Here is a 22866-nt window from a genome sequence, read left to right as displayed (position 1 = left end):
ACACACACGGCAAGGCCACGTAAGTCCACACACACACACAGCAAGGCCACGCCACGTAAGTCCACACACACACACAGCAAGGCCACGTAAGTCCACACACACACAGCAAGGCCACGTAAGTCCACACACACACACACACGGCAAGGCCACGTAAGTCCACACACACACACGGCAAGGCCACGTAAGTCCACACACACACACACACACGGCAAGGCCACGTAAGTCCACACACACACACACGGCAAGGCCACGTAAGTCCACACACACACACACGGCAAGGCCACGTAAGTCCACACACACACACACGGCAAGGCCACGTAAGTCCACACACACACACACGGCAAGGCCACGTAAGTCCACACACACACACACGGCAAGGCCACGTAAGTCCACACACACACACGGCAAGGCCACGTAAGTCCACACACACACACACGGCAAGGCCACGTAAGTCCACACACACGGCAAGGCCACGTAAGTCCACACACACACACACACGGCAAGGCCACGTAAGTCCACACACACACACGGCAAGGCCACGTAAGTCCACACACACACACGGCAAGGCCACGTAAGTCCACACACACGGCAAGGCCACGTAAATATGCTCCCTTCTCAAAAGTCAACCCCCCCCAAATCTAGCCCCATGAACATCTATCCTCCTTGAACTTGTCTTTTTCTACTCTTGTCTTTTTCTCTCTCTTCCATATCAGTTCCTATCTCTGTTTCTTTCCCTTGTCTGTCGTCCTACTTCCTCTTCTGTTGTTCTCACCCTCCTCTCTCTCTCTCCCTCTCTTTTGTTGTGTGGATACAGTCTATACGTATTCCATTTCCTTCCCTGCATTCCATAGAGAGTAACGGCAGAAGAAATGAATAGAGAGTGTTTGTGATTTCTGCTGAAGTCCTCCTGCCGTCCACAATACAAACAGGGCTATAATACCAGTCTCAGTATAATACCAGTCTCAGTATAATACCAGTCTCAGTATAATACCAGTCTCAGTATAATACCAGTCTCAGTATAATACCAGTCTCAGTATAATACCAGTCTCAGTGTAATACCGGTCTCAGTGTGTAATACCAGTCTCAGTATAATACCAGTCTCAGTATAATACCAGTCTCAGTATAATACCAGTCTCAGTATAATACCAGTCTCAGTATAATACCAGTCTCAGTATAATACCAGTCTCAGTATAATACCAGTCTCAGTGTGTAATACCAGTCTCAGTATAATACCAGTCTCAGTATAATACCAGTCTCAGTATAATACCAGTCTCAGTATAATACCAGTCTCAGTGTAATACCAGTCTCAGTATAATACCAGTCTCAGTGTGTAATACCAGTCTCAGTATAATACCAGTCTCAGTGTAATACCAGTCTCAGTATAATACCGGTCTCAGTATAATACCGGTCTCAGTATAATACCGGTCTCAGTGTGTAATACCGGTCTCAGTGTGTAATACCGGTCTCAGTATAATACCAGTCTCAGTATAATACCAGTCTCAGTATCTCAGTGTGTAATACCAGTCTCAGTGTAATACCGGTCTCAGTATAATACCAGTCTCAGTGTAATACCGGTCTCAGTATAATACCAGTCTCAGTATAATACCGGTCTCAGTATAATACCAGTCTCAGTGTAATACCGGTCTCAGTATAATACCAGTCTCAGTATAATACCGGTCTCAGTATAATACCAGTCTCAGTATAATACCGGTCTCAGTGTGTAATACCGGTCTCAGTGTGTAATACCGGTCTCAGTATAATACCAGTCTCAGTGTGTAATACCAGTCTCAGTATAATACCAGTCTCAGTGTGTAATACCAGTCTCAGTATAATACCGGTCTCAGTATAATACCAGTCTCAGTATAATACCGGTCTCAGTATAATACCAGTCTCAGTATAATACCGGTCTCAGTATAATACCAGTCTCAGTGTAATACCGGTCTCAGTATAATACCAGTCTCAGTATAATACCGGTCTCAGTATAATACCAGTCTCAGTATAATACCGGTCTCAGTGTGTAATACCGGTCTCAGTGTGTAATACCGGTCTCAGTATAATACCAGTCTCAGTGTGTAATACCAGTCTCAGTATAATACCAGTCTCAGTATAATACCGGTCTCAGTATAATACCTGTCTCAGTATAATACCGGTCTCAGTATAATACCAGTCTCAGTGTGTAATACCAGTCTCAGTATAATACCAGTCTCAGTATAATACCAGTCTCAGTGTGTAATACCAGTCTCAGTATAATACCAGTCTCAGTATAATACCAGTCTCAGTATAATACCAGTCTCAGTGTGTAATACCGGTCTCAGTATAATACCAGTCTCAGTATAATACCAGTCTCAGTATAATACCAGTCTCAGTGTGTAATACCAGTCTCAGTATAATACCAGTCTCAGTATAATACCAGTCTCAGTATAATACCAGTCTCAGTATAATACCGGTCTCAGTATAATACCAGTCTCAGTGTAATACCGGTCTCAGTATAATACCAGTCTCAGTATAATACCGGTCTCAGTGTGTAATACCGGTCTCAGTGTGTAATACCGGTCTCAGTATAATACCAGTCTCAGTGTGTAATACCAGTCTCAGTATAATACCAGTCTCAGTGTGTAATACCAGTCTCAGTATAATACCGGTCTCAGTATAATACCAGTCTCAGTGTGTAATACCAGTCTCAGTATAATACCAGTCTCAGTATAATACCAGTCTCAGTATAATACCAGTCTCAGTATAATACCAGTCTCAGTGTAATACCAGTCTCAGTATAATACCAGTCTCAGTATAATACCAGTCTCAGTATAATACCAGTCTCAGTGTGTAATACCAGTCTCAGTATAATACCAGTCTCAGTATAATACCGGTCTCAGTGTAATACCAGTCTCAGTATAATACCAGTCTCAGTGTAATACCAGTCTCAGTATAATACCAGTCTCAGTATAATACCAGTCTCAGTATAATACCAGTCTCAGTGTGTAATACCAGTCTCAGTATAATACCAGTCTCAGTATAATACCAGTCTCAGTATAATACCGGTCTCAGTATAATACCAGTCTCAGTATAATACCGGTCTCAGTGTGTAATACCGGTCTCAGTATAATACCAGTCTCAGTATAATACCAGTCTCAGTATAATACCAGTCTCAGTGTAATACCGGTGTCAGTATAATACCAGTCTCAGTATAATACCGGTCTCAGTGTGTAATACCGGTCTCAGTGTGTAATACCGGTCTCAGTATAATACCAGTCTCAGTATAATACCAGTCTCAGTATAATACCAGTCTCAGTGTAATACCGGTCTCAGTATAATACCGGTCTCAGTATAATACCGGTCTCAGTATAATACCAGTCTCAGTGTGTAATACCAGTCTCAGTATAATACCAGTCTCAGTGTGTAATACCAGTCTCAGTATAATACCGGTCTCAGTGTGTAATACCAGTCTCAGTATAATACCAGTCTCAGTATAATACCAGTCTCAGTGTGTAATACCAGTCTCAGTATAATACCAGTCTCAGTATAATACCAGTCTCAGTATAATACCGGTCTCAGTATAATACCGGTCTCAGTATAATACCGGTCTCAGTATAATACCAGTCTCAGTATAATACCAGTCTCAGTATAATACCGGTCTCAGTATAATACCAGTCTCAGTATAATACCAGTCTCAGTGTGTAATACCAGTCTCAGTATAATACCAGTCTCAGTATAATACCAGTCTCAGTATAATACCAGTCTCAGTGTGTAATACCAGTCTCAGTATAATACCGGTCTCAGTATAATACCAGTCTCAGTGTAATACCAGTCTCAGTATAATACCGGTCTCAGTATAATACCAGTCTCAGTATAATACCAGTCTCAGTGTAATACCAGTCTCAGTATAATACCGGTCTCAGTATAATACCAGTCTCAGTGTAATACCAGTCTCAGTATAATACCAGTCTCAGTATAATACCGGTCTCAGTATAATACCGGTCTCAGTATAATACCAGTCTCAGTGTGTAATACCTGTCTCAGTATAATACCGGTCTCAGTGTGTAATACCAGTCTCAGTATAATACCAGTCTCAGTGTAATACCGGTCTCAGTATAATACCGGTCTCAGTATAATACCGGTCTCAGTATAATACCAGTCTCAGTATAATACCAGTCTCAGTATAATACCAGTCTCAGTATAATACCAGTCTCAGTGTGTAATACCAGTCTCAGTATAATACCAGTCTCAGTATAATACCGGTCTCAGTATAATACCTGTCTCAGTATAATACCAGTCTCAGTGTGTAATACCAGTCTCAGTATAATACCAGTCTCAGTATAATACCAGTCTCAGTATAATACCAGTCTCAGTGTGTAATACCAGTCTCAGTATAATACCAGTCTCAGTATAATACCGGTCTCAGTATAATACCTGTCTCAGTATAATACCGGTCTCAGTATAATACCAGTCTCAGTGTGTAATACCAGTCTCAGTATAATACCAGTCTCAGTATAATACCAGTCTCAGTGTGTAATACCAGTCTCAGTATAATACCAGTCTCAGTATAATACCGGTCTCAGTATAATACCGGTCTCAGTATAATACCTGTCTCAGTATAATACCAGTCTCAGTGTGTAATACCAGTCTCAGTATAATACCAGTCTCAGTATAATACCAGTCTCAGTATAATACCGGTCTCAGTATAATACCAGTCTCAGTATAATACCAGTCTCAGTGTAATACCAGTCTCAGTATAATACCAGTCTCAGTGTGTAATACCAGTCTCAGTATAATACCAGTCTCAGTATAATACCAGTCTCAGTGTGTAATACCAGTCTCAGTATAATACCAGTCTCAGTATAATACCGGTCTCAGTATAATACCAGTCTCAGTATAATACCAGTCTCAGTGTAATACCAGTCTCAGTGTAATACCAGTCTCAGTATAATACCAGTCTCAGTGTGTAATACCAGTCTCAGTATAATACCAGTCTCAGTATAATACCAGTCTCAGTGTGTAATACCAGTCTCAGTATAATACCAGTCTCAGTATAATACCGGTCTCAGTATAATACCAGTCTCAGTATAATACCAGTCTCAGTGTAATACCAGTCTCAGTATAATACCAGTCTCAGTATAATACCAGTCTCAGTATAATACCAGTCTCAGTGTGTAATACCAGTCTCAGTATAATACCAGTCTCAGTATAATACCGGTCTCAGTGTAATACCAGTCTCAGTATAATACCAGTCTCAGTGTAATACCAGTCTCAGTATAATACCAGTCTCAGTATAATACCAGTCTCAGTATAATACCAGTCTCAGTGTGTAATACCAGTCTCAGTATAATACCAGTCTCAGTATAATACCAGTCTCAGTATAATACCAGTCTCAGTATAATACCAGTCTCAGTGTAATACCAGTCTCAGTATAATACCGGTCTCAGTATAATACCGGTCTCAGTATAATACCGGTCTCAGTATAATACCGGTCTCAGTATAATACCGGTCTCAGTATAATACCAGTCTCAGTATAATACCAGTCTCAGTGTGTAATACCAGTCTCAGTATAATACCAGTCTCAGTATAATACCAGTCTCAGTATAATACCAGTCTCAGTATAATACCAGTCTCAGTGTAATACCGGTCTCAGTATAATACCGGTCTCAGTGTAATACCGGTCTCAGTGTGTAATACCGGTCTCAGTATAATACCAGTCTCAGTATAATACCAGTCTCAGTATAATACCAGTCTCAGTATAATACCAGTCTCAGTGTGTAATACCAGTCTCAGTATAATACCAGTCTCAGTATAATACCAGTCTCAGTATAATACCAGTCTCAGTATAATACCGGTCTCAGTGTAATACCAGTCTCAGTGTAATACCGGTCTCAGTGTGTAATACCAGTCTCAGTGTAATACCAGTCTCAGTGTGTAATACCAGTCTCAGTATAATACCAGTCTCAGTGTGTAATACCAGTCTCAGTGTAATACCAGTCTCAGTGTGTAATACCAGTCTCAGTGTGTAATACCAGTCTCAGTATAATACCAGTCTCAGTATAATACCAGTCTCAGTATAATACCAGTCTCAGTATAATACCAGTCTCAGTATAATACCGGTCTCAGTGTAATACCGGTCTCAGTATAATACCAGTCTCAGTATAATACCGGTCTCAGTGTGTAATACCGGTCTCAGTGTGTAATACCAGTCTCAGTGTAATACCAGTCTCAGTATAATACCAGTCTCAGTATAATACCAGTCTCAGTGTGTAATACCAGTCTCAGTGTAATACCAGTCTCAGTATAATACCAGTCTCAGTATAATACCAGTCTCAGTGTGTAATACCAGTCTCAGTATAATACCAGTCTCAGTGTGTAATACCAGTCTCAGTGTGTAATACCAGTCTCAGTATAATACCAGTCTCAGTATAATACCAGTCTCAGTATAATACCAGTCTCAGTATAATACCAGTCTCAGTGTAATACCGGTCTCAGTATAATACCAGTCTCAGTATAATACCGGTCTCAGTGTGTAATACCGGTCTCAGTGTGTAATACCAGTCTCAGTGTAATACCAGTCTCAGTATAATACCAGTCTCAGTATAATACCAGTCTCAGTGTGTAATACCAGTCTCAGTATAATACCAGTCTCAGTATAATACCAGTCTCAGTATAATACCAGTCTCAGTGTAATACCGGTCTCAGTATAATACCAGTCTCAGTGTAATACCGGTCTCAGTGTAATACCGGTCTCAGTATAATACCAGTCTCAGTATAATACCAGTCTCAGTATAATACCAGTCTCAGTGTGTAATACCGGTCTCAGTATAATACCAGTCTCAGTATAATACCGGTCTCAGTATAATACCGGTCTCAGTATAATACCAGTCTCAGTATAATACCGGTCTCAGTATAATACCGGTCTCAGTATAATACCAGTCTCAGTATAATACCAGTCTCAGTGTAATACCAGTCTCAGTATAATACCGGTCTCAGTATAATACCTGCCTCAGTGTGTACATACTACCGGCCTCTGTGTACATTCTACCGGCCTCTGTGTACATTCTACCGGCCTCTGTGTACATTCTACCGGCCTCTGTGTACATTCTACCGGCCTCTGTGTACATTCTACCGGCCTCTGTGTACATTCTACCGGCCTCTGTATACATTCTACCGGCCTCTGTGTACATTCTACCGGCCTCTGTGTACATACTACCGGCCTCTGTGTACATTCTACCGGCCTCTGTGTACATACTACCGGCCTCTGTGTACATTCTACCGGCCTCTGTGTACATACTACCGGCCTCTGTATAGCACCAATCAGCTGGAGGAATTAACCTCTAGTCACCCCGGCTTCAGAATGACAATATCTCTCATTCAATGGATCCATATTCTCTCCAGCATTCTGTCTCTCTCTCTCTCTGTCTCTCTCTCTCTCTGTCTCTCTCTCTCTCTGTGTGTTCTCTCTCTTTTATGCTCTCTTTCTATGCTCTCTCTCTCTCCTCGGTCCCTTTGATAAAGCCAAGTGCTATTTTGTATGAGCTTGCTGTCACACAGCCAGTTAAAACAGCGCCAGCTCTTTTGTTGTGTAGAGGAACCGGGGAGTGGCAGTGTGTGACCCCTCTTAACCCTTCAGAGAACCATGTCACTGCACACAAATAAACTCCATTACATCAGTTCAAATCAGCTTCTATTGCTGCTGTGGTCTGGCCTGCTGCTGTTGTCTGGCCTGCTGCTGTTGTCTGACCTGCTGCTGTGGTCTGGCCTGCTGCTGTTGTCTGACCTGCTGCTGTTGTCTGACCTGCTGCTGTTGTCTGACCTGCTGCTGTTGTCTGGCCTGCTGCTGGTGTCTGACCTGCTGCTGGTGTCTGACCTGCTGCTGTTGTCTGGCCTGCTGCTGTTGTCTGGCCTGCTGCTGTTGTCTGACCTGCTGCTGTTGTCTGACCTGCTTCCTGGCCTGCTGCTGTTGTCTGGCCTGCTGCTGTTGTCTGACCTGCTGCTGTGGTCTGACCTGCCTCCTGGCCTGCTGCTGTTGTCTGGCCTGCTGCTGGTGTCTGACCTGCTGCTGTTGTCTGACCTGCTGCTGTTGTCTGGCCTGCTGCTGTTGTCTGACCTGCTGCTGTGGTCTGGCCTGCTGCTGTTGTCTGACCTGCTTCCTGGCCTGCTGCTGTTGTCTGGCCTGCTGCTGGTGTCTGACCTGCTGCTGTTGTCTGACCTGCTGCTGTTGTCTGGCCTGCTGCTGTTGTCTGACCTGCTGCTTGGTCTGGCCTGCTGCTGTGGTCTGACCTGCCTCCTGGCCTGCTGCTGTTGTCTGGCCTGCTGCTGGTGTCTGACCTGCTGCTGTTGTCTGACCTGCTGCTGTTGTCTGGCCTGCTGCTGTTGTCTGACCTGCTGCTGTGGTCTGGCCTGCTGCTGTTGTCTGACCTGCTTCCTGGCCTGCCACCACAGAAAAGACCACTGTATTTATTTATGAAGGAGAGAGAGAAATATAGGTGGTTGGGGAAAGGAAAGGAGTGAGAGAGGGGAGGAGAAAGAGAGGTGGGGGAGATGGAAGGAGTGAGAGACAGGACGAGTGAGAGACAGGACGAGTGAGAGACAGGACGAGTGAGAGACAGGACGAGTGAGAGACAGGACGAGTGAGAGACGGGACGAGTGAGAGACAGGACGAGTGAGAGAGAGGACGAGTGAGAGAGAGAGAGCGAGAGCCAGGGGGAGAGTGGTGGTGGTGGGGGAGAGGGAAGGAGAGCGAGAGAGAGAGCCAGGGGGAGAGATGTGGTGGTGGGGGAGAGGGAGAGCGAGAGAGAGAGAGAGAGAGAGAGAGAGAGAGAGAGAGAGAGAGAGAGAGAGAGAGAGAGAGAGAGGGGGAGAGATGTGGTGGTGGGGGAGAGGGAAGGAGAGCGAGAGAGAGAGCCAGGGGGAGAGAGGTGGTGGTGGGGGAGAGGGAAGGAGAGCGAGAGAGAGAGAGAGCCAGGGGGAGAGAGGTGGTGGTGGGGGAGAGGGAAGGAGAGAGAGAGAGAGAGAGAGAGAGAGAGGTGGGAGAGAGGTGGTGGTGGGGGAGAGGGAAGGAGAGAGAGAGAGACAGGGGGAGAGAGGTGGTGGTGGGGGAGAGGGAAGGAGAGCGAGAGAGAGAGCCAGGGGGAGAGAGGTGGTGGTGGGGGAGAGGGAAGGAGAGCAGAGAGAGAGAGAGAGACAGGGGGAGAGAGGTGGTGGTGGGGGAGAGGGAAGGAGAGAGAGAGAGAGAGAGAGAGAGGGAGAGAGAGAGAGAGACAGGGGGAGAGATGTGGTGGTGGGGGAGAGGGAAGGAGAGCGAGAGAGGTGGTGGTGGGGGAGAGGGAAGGAGAGCGAGAGAGAGAGAGAGAGACAGGGGGAGAGAGGTGGTGGTGGGGGAGAGGGAAGGAGAGAGAGAGAGAGAGAGAGAGAGAGAGAGAGGGGGGAGAGAGGTGAGAGGTGGGGGAGAGGTGGTGGTGGGGGAGAGGGAAGGAGAGAGAGAGAGACAGGGGGAGAGAGGTGGTGGTGGGGGAGAGGGAAGGAGAGGAGAGAGAGAGCCAGGGGGGAGAGGGAAGGAGAGCGAGAGAGAGAGAGAGAGACAGGGGGAGAGAGGTGGTGGTGGGGGAGAGGGAAGGAGAGAGAGAGAGAGGTGGGAGAGAGGTGGTGGTGGGGGAGAGGGAAGGAGAGAGAGAGAGACAGGGGGAGAGAGGTGGTGGTGGGGGAGAGGGAAGGAGAGAGAGAGAGAGAGACAGGAGGAGAGAGGTGGTGGTGGGGGAGAGGGAAGGAGAGAGAGAGAGAGCCAGGGGGAGAGAGGTGGTGGTGGGGGAGAGAGAGAGAGAGAGAGAGAGAGAGAGAGAGAGAGAGAGAGAGAGAGAGAGAGAGAGAGAGAGAGAGAGAGAGAGAGAGAGGTGGTGGGGGAGAGGGAAGGAGAGAGAGAGAGAGCCAGGGGGAGAGAGGTGGTGGTGGGGGAGAGGGAAGGAGAGAGAGAGAGCCAGGGGGAGAGAGGTGGTGGTGGGGGAGAGGGAAGGAGAGAGAGAGAGAGAGGAGAGAGAGAGAGAGAGAGAGAGAGAGAGAGAGAGAGAGAGAGAGAGAGAGAGAGAGAGAGAGAGGAGAGAGGGGGAGAGAGGTGGTGGTGGGGGAGAGGGAAGGAGAGAGAGAGAGAGAGAGAGAGAGAGAGAGAGAGAGAGGGAGAGAGAGGGGGAGAGAGGTGGTGGTGGGGGAGAGGGAAGGAGAGAGAGTTAATCCCAGAGTGTTATCTATCTGGTGGTGTCTGGATGTGAAACCCCTCGGCAGAGTGTGTTTCCTCCTTGCCCCCTCATACACACAAACGCACCCACAGAAACATAACTGCATGTGCATACAGAAACACACACACACACACACACACACACACACACACACACACACACACACACACACACACACACACACACACACACACACACACACACACACACACACACACACACACACACGTGCACATTTTGTTTCCTCAGCAGCCACCGCATGAAGGACACTATGCTTACAGACAGGAGAGTAGTACTCTCTCTCTCTGGTCCATCTCTCCCTCTCTCTGTCCGTGTCTCTCTCTGTCCGTGTCTCTCTCTGTCCGTGTCTCTCTCTGTCCATGTCTCTCTCTGTCCGTGTCTCTCTCTGTTCCATCTCTCTCTTTCTCTCTCTGTCACCCTCTCTCTGTCAGTCTCCATCCCTCCCTTTCTCTCTCTGTCACCTTCTCTCTGTCCGTCTCTCTCTCTCCCTCTTAATTTTCTCTCTGTTTCTCTTCCTCTCACTACTCCCTGTTTAATAAGACTCTATAGACAGGTCGTGATATTACCTGTTTAATAACACTATAGACAGGTCGTGATATTACCTGTTTAATAACACTCTATAGACAGGTCGTGATATTACCTGTTTAATAACACTCTATAGACAGGTCGTGATATTACCTGTTTAATAACACTCTATAGACAGGTCGTGATATTACCTGTTTAATAACACACTATAGACAGGTCGTGATATTACCTGTTTAATAACTCTATAGACAGGTCGTGATATTACCTGTTTAATAACTCTATAGACAGGTCGTGATATTACCTGTTTAATAACTCTATAGACAGGTCGTGATATTACCTGTTTAATAACACTATAGACAGGTCGTGATATTACCTGTTTAATAACTCTATAGACAGGTCGTGATATTACCTGTTTAATAACACTCTATAGACAGGTCGTGATATTACCTGTTTAATAACTCTATAGACAGGTCGTGATATTACCTGTTTAATAACACTATAGACAGGTCGTGATGTTCCCTGTACGTCCTGAGACTTGATGTGTTACATGGTTTTACAGTAGGTTTGAGATCGTCCTCTCTCCCCTGTGAGATGGTTGTCTGCTATGAGAGAGAGAGAGAGCGATGTTGGCCTTTACAAAATGGCTGTATGTTGTGGTTTCTCTTTGTTAGATTTGTCACAAATAAAATCTGATTGTCTCTCTGTCTCTCTGTCTCGGTCTGTCTCGGTCTGTCTCTGTCTGTCTCTGTCTGTCTCTGTCTGTCTCTGTCTGTCTCTGTCTGTCTCTGTCTGTCTGTGTCTGTGTGTGTCTGTGTCTGTGTGTGTCTCAGTGACGAGGACATGCAGAGCCTGGCCAGCCTGATGAGTATGAAGCAGGCCGATATCGGTAACCTGGATGACTTTGAGGAGGAGGACGAGGAGAATGAGGAGAACAGGGCCAACCAGGAGGAGAAGGCTGCTAAGATCACAGGTGAGTGGTTACACACACAACCTTTATTTGTTAAGAAGACCAGAAGAAGCTGCTGAGATCACAGGTGAAATGCAGCAAATCTCCCCCTCCGTTGTAAAAGGTCGTCTGACCTCAGTGAGACTTCCTGCTTCAATAAGAGTACTTATAAAGAGCGTTTTGTCATCAGAAGACCACGAGGGCATGTAGTAACACCCACGAAGAACACGGATTCTACAGCTGAGGGCTTCTAAGCATCATGTAGATTCATCCAGTCATCGTGTTGTTGTAGCCACATGGTGTTGTTGTGGCCACATGGTGTTGTTGTGGCCACATGGTGTTGTTGTAGCCACATGGTGTTGTTGTGGCCACATGGTGTTGTTGTGGCCACATGGTGGTGTTGTGGCCACATGGTGTTGTTGTGGCCACATGGTGTTGTTGTGGCCACATGGTGGTGTTGTGGCCACATGGTGTTGTTGTAGCCACATGGTGTTGTTGTGTCCACATGGTGGTGTTGTGGCCACATGGTGGTGTTGTGGCCACATGGTGTTGTTGTAGCCACATGGTGTTGTTGTGGCCACATGGTGTTGTTGTGGCCACATGGTGGTGTTGTAGCCACATGGTGTTGTGGCCACATGGTGGTGTTGTGGCCACATGGTGTTGTTGTGGCCACATGGTGTTGTTGTAGCCACATGGTGTTGTTGTGTCCACATGGTGGTGTTGTAGCCACATGGTGGTGTTGTGGCCACATGGTGTTGTTGTGGCCACATGGTGGTGTTGTAGCCACATGGTGTTGTGGCCACATGGTGGTGTTGTGGCCACATGGTGTTGTTGTGGCCACATGGTGTTGTTGTGGCCACATGGTGGTGTTGTGGCCACATGGTGTTGTGGCCACATGGTGGTGTTGTGGCCACATGGTGGTGTTGTGGCCACATGGTGTTGTTGTTGCCACATGGTGGTGTTGTGGCCACATGGTGTTGTGGCCACATGGTGGTGTTGTGGCCACATGGTGTTGTTGTGGCCACATGGTGGTGTTGTTGCCACGTGGTGTTGTTGTAGCCACATGGTGTTGTTGTGGCCACATGGTGGTGTTGTGGCCACATGGTGTTGTTGTGGCCACATGGTGGTGTTGTGGCCACATGGTGTTGTTGTGGCCACATGGTGGTGTTGTGGCCACATGGTGGTGTTGTGGCCACATGGTGTTGTGGCCACATGGTGGTGTTGTGGCCACATGGTGGTGTTGTGGCCACATGGTGTTGTTGTTGCCACATGGTGGTGTTGTGGCCACATGGTGTTGTGGCCACATGGTGGTGTTGTGGCCACATGGTGTTGTTGTGGCCACATGGTGGTGTTGTGGCCACGTGGTGTTGTTGTAGCCACATGGTGTTGTTGTGGCCACATGGTGGTGTTGTGGCCACATGGTGGTGTTGTGGCCACATGGTGGTGTTGTGGCCACATGGTGGTGTTGTGGCCACATGGTGGTGTTGTGGCCACATGGTGGTGTTGTGGCCACATGGTGGTGTTGTGGCCACATGGTGGTGTTGTAGCCACATGGTGGTGTTGTAGCCACATGGTGTTGTTGTAGCCACATGGTGTTGTGGCCACATGGTGGTGTTGTGGCCACATGGTGTTGTGGCCACATGGTGTTGTTGTAGCCACATGGTGTTGTTGTGGCCACATGGTGTTGTTGTGGCCACATGGTGGTGTTGTGGCCACATGGTGGTGTTGTAGCCACATGGTGTTGTGGCCACATGGTGTTGTTGTGGCCACATGGTGTTGTTGTGGCCACATGGTGTTGTTGTGGCCACATGGTGGTGTTGTGGCCACATGGTGGTGTTGTGGCCACATGGTGTTGTTGTGGCCACATGGTGGTGTTGTGGCCACATGGTGTTGTGGCCACATGGTGGTGTTGTGGCCACATGGTGTTGTTGTGGCCACATGGTGGTGTTGTGGCCACGTGGTGTTGTTGTAGCCACATGGTGTTGTTGTGGCCACATGGTGGTGTTGTGGCCACATGGTGTTGTGGCCACATGGTGGTGTTGTGGCCACATGGTGTTGTTGTGGCCACATGGTGGTGTTGTGGCCACGTGGTGTTGTTGTAGCCACGTGGTGTTGTTGTAGCCACATGGTGGTGTTGTGGCCACATGGTGGTGTTGTGGCCACATGGTGGTGTTGTGGCCACATGGTGGTGTTGTGGCCACATGGTGGTGTTGTGGCCACATGGTGGTGTTGTGGCCACATGGTGGTGTTGTGGCCACATGGTGGTGTTGTAGCCACATGGTGGTGTTGTAGCCACATGGTGTTGTTGTAGCCACATGGTGTTGTTGTGGCCACATGGTGTTGTTGTAGCCACATGGTGTTGTTGTGGCCACATGGTGTTGTTGTGGCCACATGGTGGTGTTGTGGCCACATGGTGTTGTTGTGGCCACATGGTGTTGTTGTAGCCACATGGTGTTGTTGTAGCCACATGGTGTTGTTGTGGCCACATGGTGTTGTTGTAGCCACATGGTGTTGTTGTGGCCACGTGGTGTTGTTGTGGCCACATGGTGTTGTTGTAGCCACATGGTGTTGTTGTGGCCACATGGTGTTGTTGTGGCCACATGGTGTTGTTGTAGCCACGTGGTGTTGTTGTGGCCACATGGTGTTGTTGTGGCCACATGGTGGTGTTGTGGCCACATGGTGTTGTTGTGGCCACATGGTGTTGTTGTGGCCACATGGTGTTGTTGTGGCCACATGGTGGTGTTGTGGCCACATGGTGGTGTTGTGGCCACATGGTGGTGTTGTGGCCACATGGTGGTGTTGTGGCCACATGGTGTTGTTGTGGCCACATGGTGTTGTTGTGGCCACATGGTGTTGTTGTGGCCACATGGTGGTGTTGTGGCCACATGGTGGTGTTGTGGCCACATGGTGGTGTTGTGGCCACATGGTGGTGTTGTGGCCACATGGTGGTGTTGTGGCCACATGGTGTTGTTGTGGCCACATGTTGGTGTTGTGGCCACGTGGTGTTGTTGTAGCCACAGCTTAACAGTCTGCTTTGACTGAGGCATAAACGGAAATACCCAACACTCTTCCTGATCTTTTTGGGTTCCTATTCTTTTTCTTTTTACTGATGCTTGTGGGTCAGCATGTGGGTGTATGGGATGTCTGCATGTCTGTGGGTGTATGGGATCTGTTTATGGGTGTGGATGTGTGCATGTCTGTGGGTATGGGTTTATGGGATGTGTTTATGGGTGTGGGTGTATGGGATGTTGTGGCCACATGGTGTTGTGGCCACATGGTGTTGTTGTAGCCACATGGTGTTGTTGTGGCCACATGGTGTTGTTGTGGCCACATGGTGGTGTTGTGGCCACATGGTGTTGTTGTGGCCACATGGTGGTGTTGTAGCCACATGGTGTTGTTGTAGCCACATGGTGTTGTTGTGGCCACATGGTGTTGTTGTAGCCACATGGTGTTGTTGTGGCCACATGGTGTTGTTGTGGCCACATGGTGTTGTTGTGGCCACATGGTGTTGTTGTGGCCACATGGTGTTGTTGTAGCCACATGGTGTTGTTGTAGCCACATGGTGTTGTTGTAGCCACATGGTGTTGTTGTGGCCACATGGTGTTGTTGTGGCCACATGGTGTTGTTGTAGCCACATGGTGTTGTTGTGGCCACATGGTGGTGTTGTGGCCACATGGTGGTGTTGTGGCCACATGGTGTTGTTGTGGCCACATGGTGTTGTTGTGGCCACATGGTGTTGTTGTGGCCACATGGTGGTGTTGTGGCCACATGGTGTTGTTGTGGCCACATGGTGTTGTTGTGGCCACATGGTGTTGTTGTGGCCACATGGTGGTGTTGTGGCCACATGTTGGTGTTGTGGCCACATGGTGGTGTTGTGGCCACATGGTGTTGTTGTGGCCACATGGTGTTGTTGTGGCCACATGGTGTTGTTGTGGCCACATGGTGTTGTTGTGGCCACATGGTGTTGTTGTGGCCACATGGTGGTGTTGTGGCCACATGGTGGTGTTGTGGCCACATGGTGGTGTTGTAGCCACATGGTGTTGTTGTGGCCACATGGTGTTGTTGTGGGCCACAGCTTAACAGTCCTCTTTGACTGAGGCATAAACGGAAATACCCAACATTCTTCCTGATCTTTTTGGGTTCCTATTCTTTTTCTTTTTACTGATGCTTGTGGGTCAGCATGTGGGTGTATGGGATGTCTGCATGTCTGTGGGTGTATGGGATGTGTTTATGGGTGTGGATGTGTGCATGTCTGTGGGTATGGGTTTATGGGATGTGTTTATGGGTGTGGGTGTATGGGATGTCTGCATGTCTGTGGGTGTATGGGAAGTGTTTATGGGTGTGGGTGTATATGATGTCTGTAGGTATGGGTGTATGGGATGTGTTTATGGATGTGGGTGTATGGGATGTCTGCATGTGTGTGGGTATGGGATGTGTTCATGTTTATGGGTGTATGAGATGTGTTTATGGGTGTATGGGATGTGTTTATGTTTATGGGTGTATGAGATGTGTTTATGGGTGTATGGCATGTGTTTATGGGTGTATGGGATGTGTTTATAGGTGTATGGGATGTGTTTATGGGTGTATGGGATGTGTTTATGGGTGTATGGGATGTGTGTATGGGATGTGTTTATGGGTGTATGGGATGTGTTTATGGGTGTATGGGATGTGTTTATGGGTGTATGGGATGTGTTTATGGGTGTATGGGATGGGTGTATGGGATGTGTTTATGGGTGTATGGGATGTGTTCATGTTTATGGGTGTTGCATTTTTTCCATCACGCATTCTCTTCTGTGGGCTGGCTCCCCCTCCCTCCCTTTCTCTCCCTCCCTCCCACCCTCTCTCCCTCCATCCCTCTCTCCCTTCATCCCCCTCTCCCTCCCAACCTCTCCCCCTCTCCCTCCCTCCCTCCCTCCCTCCCTATATCTATCCGTTCATACTCCAGATCACACTGTGACTAATGAATGAGAGCTGCTGTGTTCTGCTTTGCTTACTCTGACTTCACAAAGTGTAGGCTCTTTACATTAAACTGTGTGTTTCTCCTCTTCCTGTCCCTCTCCGCTCAATGTACATAAATATACATTGGGTGCCTATAGCTGCGCGCCACTGGTCATATGCATACGGGCGTAAGTCTTTGTCATAGTGGCGGTTGTACTATCTGTAGTCAACCCTCATGGTCATTCCCTTAGTCCAGGGTTTCCCAAAACCCGGTCCTGGGGACCACAAGGGGTGCAGGTTTTGGTTTTGGACCTAGCACTACACAGCTCATTCAAATAATCAACTAATCATCAAGCTTTGATCATTTGAATCAGCTGTGTAGTGTTAAGGGCTAAAACCAAAATGTGCACCTCTTGGGGCCACGAGGACTGAGTTTGCAAAACGCTGCCTTAGTCCCTAGGTTGAACATAACAAAGGTTAAGACAAGAGGATTCTAGTATTTCACAACTATTATCCCACAACTCTTGGCAAAAATGCATTAGAATTCTAAACAATGGGTCCAGCGATGCTAGTTAGCATATAAAAAACATTTTTCAAAAGCTTTTTTAAAATTCTAACCTGGGTATCTTCAACCTAGATCAGTCCCAAGATGCTAGATATCCTAGCTAGTAACTTGTAGCGGTAAATACGGTAGCATAGCGCTAGCATGACTAACTATAGATGCTAGATATCCTAGCTAGTAACTTGTAGCGGTAAATATGGTAGCATAGCGCTAGCATGACTAACTAAAGATGCTAGCTAGCCTAGCTAGTAACTTGTAGCGGTAAATATGGTAGCATAGCGCTAGCATGACTAACTAAAGATGCTAGTCAGCCTAGCTAGTAACTTGTAGCGGCAGATATGGTAGCATAGTGCTAGCATGACTAACTAAAGATGCTAGCTAGCCTAGCTAGTAACTTGTAGCGGTAAATATGGTAGCATAGCGCTAGCATGACTAACTAAAGATGCTAGTCAGCCTAGCTAGTAACTTGTAGCGGTAAATACGGTAGCATAGTGCTAGCATGACTGACTAAGGATGCTAGCTAGTAGCTGCAGTTATATGTACTGTCAGTGAATATACACTTTGGACAGTGTAGCAAAACATTTTAATTTATCTCTGTACTCCAGCATTTTGGTTTTGAGGTCAAATTATTCATATGATTGGACAGTACAGAATGCAGTCTTTTTATTTAAGATTATTTTCATATACACTTCCGTTGAAAAGTTTTTGAACACCTACTCATTCAAGGGTTTTTCTTTATTTTCAACTATTTTCTACATTGTAGAATAATAGTCAAGACATCAAAACTATGAAATAACACATATGGAATCATGTAGTAACCAAAAAAGTGTTAAACAAATCAAAATATATGTTATATTTGAGATTCTTCAAATAGCCACCCTTTGCCTTCATGACAGCTTTGCACACTCTTGACATTCTCTCAACCAGCTTCACCTGGTATGCTTTTGGCTACTTTTGACCAGTAGTGTATATATTTTTATTTGTTTAAATGTAACCTGTATTTAACTAGGTAAGTCAGTTAAGAATAAATTATTCTATATCTGGTTTAGAAATGAAAGCACTATATATCTAGTCTCCCCCCCTGCAGATACCTCTAATGTCTATGAATATATGTATGGTTTTAGCCTTTACATATGTACTGAATAAAAATAGAAACACAATGAAGTGTTGGTCCCATGTTTCATGAGTTGAAATAACTGATCCCAGAAATTTTCTTTACGCACAAAAAGCTTATTTCTCTCTAATTTTGTGCACAAATTTGTTTTCCAATCCTGTTAGTGAGCGTTTCTCATTTGCCAAGATAATTAATCCACCTGACGTGTGGCATATCAAGAAGCTGATTAAACAGCATTATCATTACATAAGTGTACCTTGTGCTGGGGGCAATACAATTGAACCCTGTGGTACCCCCATAGAGACTGCCAGAGGACCGGACAACATGCCCTCCGATTTGACACACTGAACTCTGTCTGCAAAGTAGTTGGTGAACCAGGCAAGGCAGTCATTAGAAAAACCGAGGCTACTGAGTCTGCCGATAAGAATATGGTGATTGACAGAGTCGAAAGCCTTGGCCAGGTCGATGAAGACGGCTGCACAGTAATGTCTTTTATCGATGGCGGTTATGATATCGTTTAGTACCTTGAGCGTGGCTGAGGTGCACCCGTGACCGGCTCGGAAACCGGATTGCACAGCGGAGAAGGTACGGTGGGATTCGAGATGGTCAGTGATCTGTTTGTTGACTTGGCTTTCGAAGACCTTAGATAGGCAGGGCAGGATGGATATAGGTCTGTAACAGTTTGGGTCCAGGGTGTCTCCCCCTTTGAAGAGGGGGATGACCGCGGCAGCTTTCCAATCCTTGGGGATCTCAGATGATACGAAGGAGAGGTTGAACAGGCTGGTAATAGGGGGTGCGACAATGGCGGCGGACAGTTTCAGAAATAGGGGGTCCAGATTGTCAAGCCCAGCTGATTTGTATGGGTCCAGGTTTTCCAGCTCTTTCAGAACATCTGCTATCTGGATTTGGGTAAAGGAGAAGCTGGGGAGGCTTGGGCGAGTAGCAGCGGGGGGGGCGGGGCTGTTGGCCAAGGTTGGAGTCGCCAGGAGGAAGGCATGGCCAGCCATTGAGAAATGCTTGTTGAAGTCTTCGATTATCACGGATTTATCGGTGGTGACCGTGTTACCTAGCCTCAGTGCAGTGGGCAGCTGGGAGGAGGTGCTCTTGTTCTCCATGGACTTTACAGTATCCCAGAACTTTTTGGAGTTAGAGCTACAGGATGCGAATTTCTGCTTGAAAAAGCTGGCCTTTGCTTTCCTGACTGACTGCGTGTATTGGTTCCTGACTTCCCTGAACAGTTGCATATCGCGGGGGCTCTTCGATGCTATTGCAGTTCGCCACAGGATGTTTTTGTGCTGGTAGAGGGCAGTCAGGTCTGGAGTGAACCAAGGGCTATATCTGTTCTTGGTTCTGCATTTTTTGAACGGAGCATGCTTGTCTAATATGGTGAGGAAGTAACATTTAAAGAATGACCAGGCATCCTCAACTGACGGGATGAGGTCAATATCCTTCCAGGGTACCCGGGCCAGGTCGATTAGAAAGGCCTGCTCGCAGAAGTGTTTTAGGGAACGTTTGACAGTGATGAGGGGTGGTCGTTTGACCGCGGACCCGTGGCGGATACAGGCAATGAGGCAGTGATCGCTGAGATCTTGATTGAAGACAGCAGAGGTGTATTTGGAGGGCAGGTTGGTCAGGATAATGTCTATTAGGGTGCCCATGTTTACGGATTTAGGGTTGTACCTGGTGGGTTCCTTGATGATTTGTGTGAGATTGAGGGCATCAAGCTTGGATTGTAGGACTGCCGGGGTGTTAAGCATATCCCAGTTTAGGTCACCGTTTAGGTATTAGCTGTGTGTGTATTAGCTGTGTGTGTGTGTGTATTAGCTGTGTGTGTGTGTATTAGCTGTGTGTGTGTATTAGCTGTGTGTGTGTATTAGCTGTGTGTGTGTGTATTAGCTGTGTGTGTGTATTAGCTGTGTGTGTGTATTAGCTGTGTGTGTGTATTAGCTGTGTGTGTTCAGTGTGTGTGTATTAGCTGTGTGTGTGTGTATTAGCTGTGTGTGTGTATTAGCTGTGTGTGTGTATTAGCTGTGTGTGTTCAGTGTGTGTGTATTAGCTGTGTGTGTGTATTAGCTGTGTGTGTGTATTAGCTGTGTGTGTTCAGTGTGTGTGTATTAGCTGTGTGTGTTCAGTGTGTGTGTATTAGCTGTGTCAGCAAGGCAAAGGATACAGTGTTCTATTAATAGTGTTTATGCATTCTCTTATTCTTAACATGTACAGGATGTGCAAACAATGACTTTGTGAATATATATATGTGCTCTCTTAACCTTCTACATACGGCTAGGTATATTCAATATCAAACACACGCACGATTCTGTGAATATATGTGCTCTCTTGCCTTCTACATATATGTGCTATCTAACACACACACACACACACACACACACACACACACACACACACACACACACACACACACACACACACACACACACACACACACACACACACACACACACACAGAGACACACACACACACACAGACACAGGACTCTGAATATATGTTGTCTCTAACCCCCAGTGTTGCTACCAAAGCTAACACAACTATGTTCTGTCATATACAGGTAACTGCCAAAATAAAGGAAACACTTGAGTAAATGAAGGAAACAAAGTGTATTGAAAACAGGTGCTTCCACACAGGTGTGGTTCCTGAGTTAATTAACATTCCATCATGTATAAAAAGGCTGGGCAGGCCATTAGTTTGTCATCCTACGGGGACATAGCCATGGATGACAAACTAATGGCCTGCCCAGCATTTTTTATGCCCCCAGCCACAGGGCACGAGTGTTCACTGAATGGTTTGATGAGCATGAAAACGATGTTAACCATATGCCATGGCCGTCTCAGTCACCAGATCTCAACCCAATTGAACACGACGCCTGAGACAGTGGGGTGGGGCGACGCCTGAGACAGTAAGGTGGGGCGACGCCTGAGACAGTGGGCTGAGACAGCGGGGTGGGGCGACGCCTGAGACAGTGGGGTGGGGCGACGCCTGAGAAAGTGGGGTGGGGCGACGCCTGAGACAGAGGGGTGGGGCGACGCCTGAGACAGCGGGGTGGGGCGACGCCTGAGACAGCGGGGTGGGGCGACGCCTGAGACAGCGGGGTGGGGCGACGCCTGAGACAGCGGGGTGGGGCGACGCCTGAGACAGCGGGGTGGGGCGACGCCTGAGACAGCGGGGTGGGGCGACGCCTGAGACAGTGGGGTGGGGCGACGCCTGAGACAGTGGGGTGGGGCGACGCCTGAGACAGTGGGGTGGGGCGACGCCTGAGACAGTGGGGTGGGGCGACGCCTGAGACAGTGGGGTGGGGCGACGCCTGAGACAGTGTTTTCCAACGCCATCAGCAAAACACCACATGATGTAATTCCTTGTGGAATAATGCCGTTGCATTCCTCTGTAGTTGCAGACGCTTGTAGAATCTATGCCAAGGCACATTGAGGCTGTTCTGGCTCCTGGTGACCCAACGCCCTATTAAGACACTCTGTTGGTGTTTCCTTTATTTTGGCAGTTACTTGTATACATAGTCTCTTAGCCTTTATATTCTACTACCTAACACACACATAACCTCTCTGAATATATGTGAATATATGTAGTCTCTTAGCCTTCAACATATATGATATTCTACTACCTAACACATATAACCTCTCTGAATATATGTGTGTATTGTCTGTTTCCTCTCTGCTCACTGCTCTCCTCCCTTCCTGCTCTCTGGCCTGGTTGTTTTCAGAGATGGTAAACCAGCTCAATGCTCTCAGCTGCTTAGCCGGAGACCCTGAAGACTACTTCCTAAAGCTGGCTAGTAGAACGCCAAGCAGCGCTCAGTCTCCCTCTCAAGGTCTTTCTGTTTTCAACTTTCAACTTTCAACCTTTTCTTTTTTTCTTTCTCACTCGTTCTCACTGTCTCCTTCTGTTGTTCTGTCCCGTTTTGTCTTGTTCTTTCTAACTCTCGTTTCTCTCTCTACTGCCCTAGCTCTCTCTCTCTCCTGCCCTAGCTTGCTCTCTCGCTCTACTGCCCTAGCTCTCTCTACTGAGAGCTCTAGCTCTCTCTCTCCTGCCCTAGCTCTCTCTACTGCCCCTGCCCTAGCTGAGAGCTCTCTCTCTCTACTGCCCTAGCTCTCTCTCTCCTGCCCTAGCTCTCTCTCTACTGCCCTAGCTCTCTCTCTCCTGCCCTAGCTCTCTCTCTCCTGCCCTAGCTCTCTCTCTCCTGCCCTAGCTCTCTCTCTCCTGCCCTACTAGCTCTCTCTACTGCTCTCTCTCTCTCCTGCTCTAGCTTGCTCTCTCCCTCTACTGCCCTAGCTCTCTCTCCCTCTACTGCCCTAGCTCTCTCTCCCTCTACTGCCCTAGCTCTCTCTCCTGCCCTAGCTCGCTCTACTGCCCTAGCTCTCTCTCTCTCCTGCTCTAGCTTGCTCTCTCTCTCTACTGCCCTAGCTCTCTTTCTACTGCCCTAGCTCTCTTTCTACTGCCCTAGCTCTCTTTCTACTGCCCTAGCTCTTTCTCTCTACTGCCCTAGCTCTTTCTCTCTACTGCCCTAGCTCTCTCTCTCTCTACTGC

General features: G+C 47.3%; 1 protein-coding gene across 1 annotated transcript in view; it reads left to right on the top strand.

The window, feature by feature from the left end:
• Window positions 1–22866, top strand: part of ehbp1 (EH domain binding protein 1) — a 390693-nt gene that overhangs the window by 75519 nt on the left and 292308 nt on the right. Inside the window, exons 7-8 of the mRNA XM_071394516.1 lie at window positions 11585–11724; window positions 22043–22150. Coding sequence (XP_071250617.1) covers window positions 11585–11724; window positions 22043–22150 — 248 coding nt within the window. The remainder of the gene's footprint in view (window positions 1–11584; window positions 11725–22042; window positions 22151–22866) is intronic.

Source organism: Salvelinus alpinus, chromosome 3 (genome assembly GCF_045679555.1).
Source record: "Salvelinus alpinus chromosome 3, SLU_Salpinus.1, whole genome shotgun sequence".
In the NCBI taxonomy this organism is placed as follows: Eukaryota; Metazoa; Chordata; class Actinopteri; order Salmoniformes; family Salmonidae; genus Salvelinus; species Salvelinus alpinus.
Note: the sequence above shows the minus strand (reverse complement) of the source record. Positions and strands in the feature narration are given on the sequence as shown.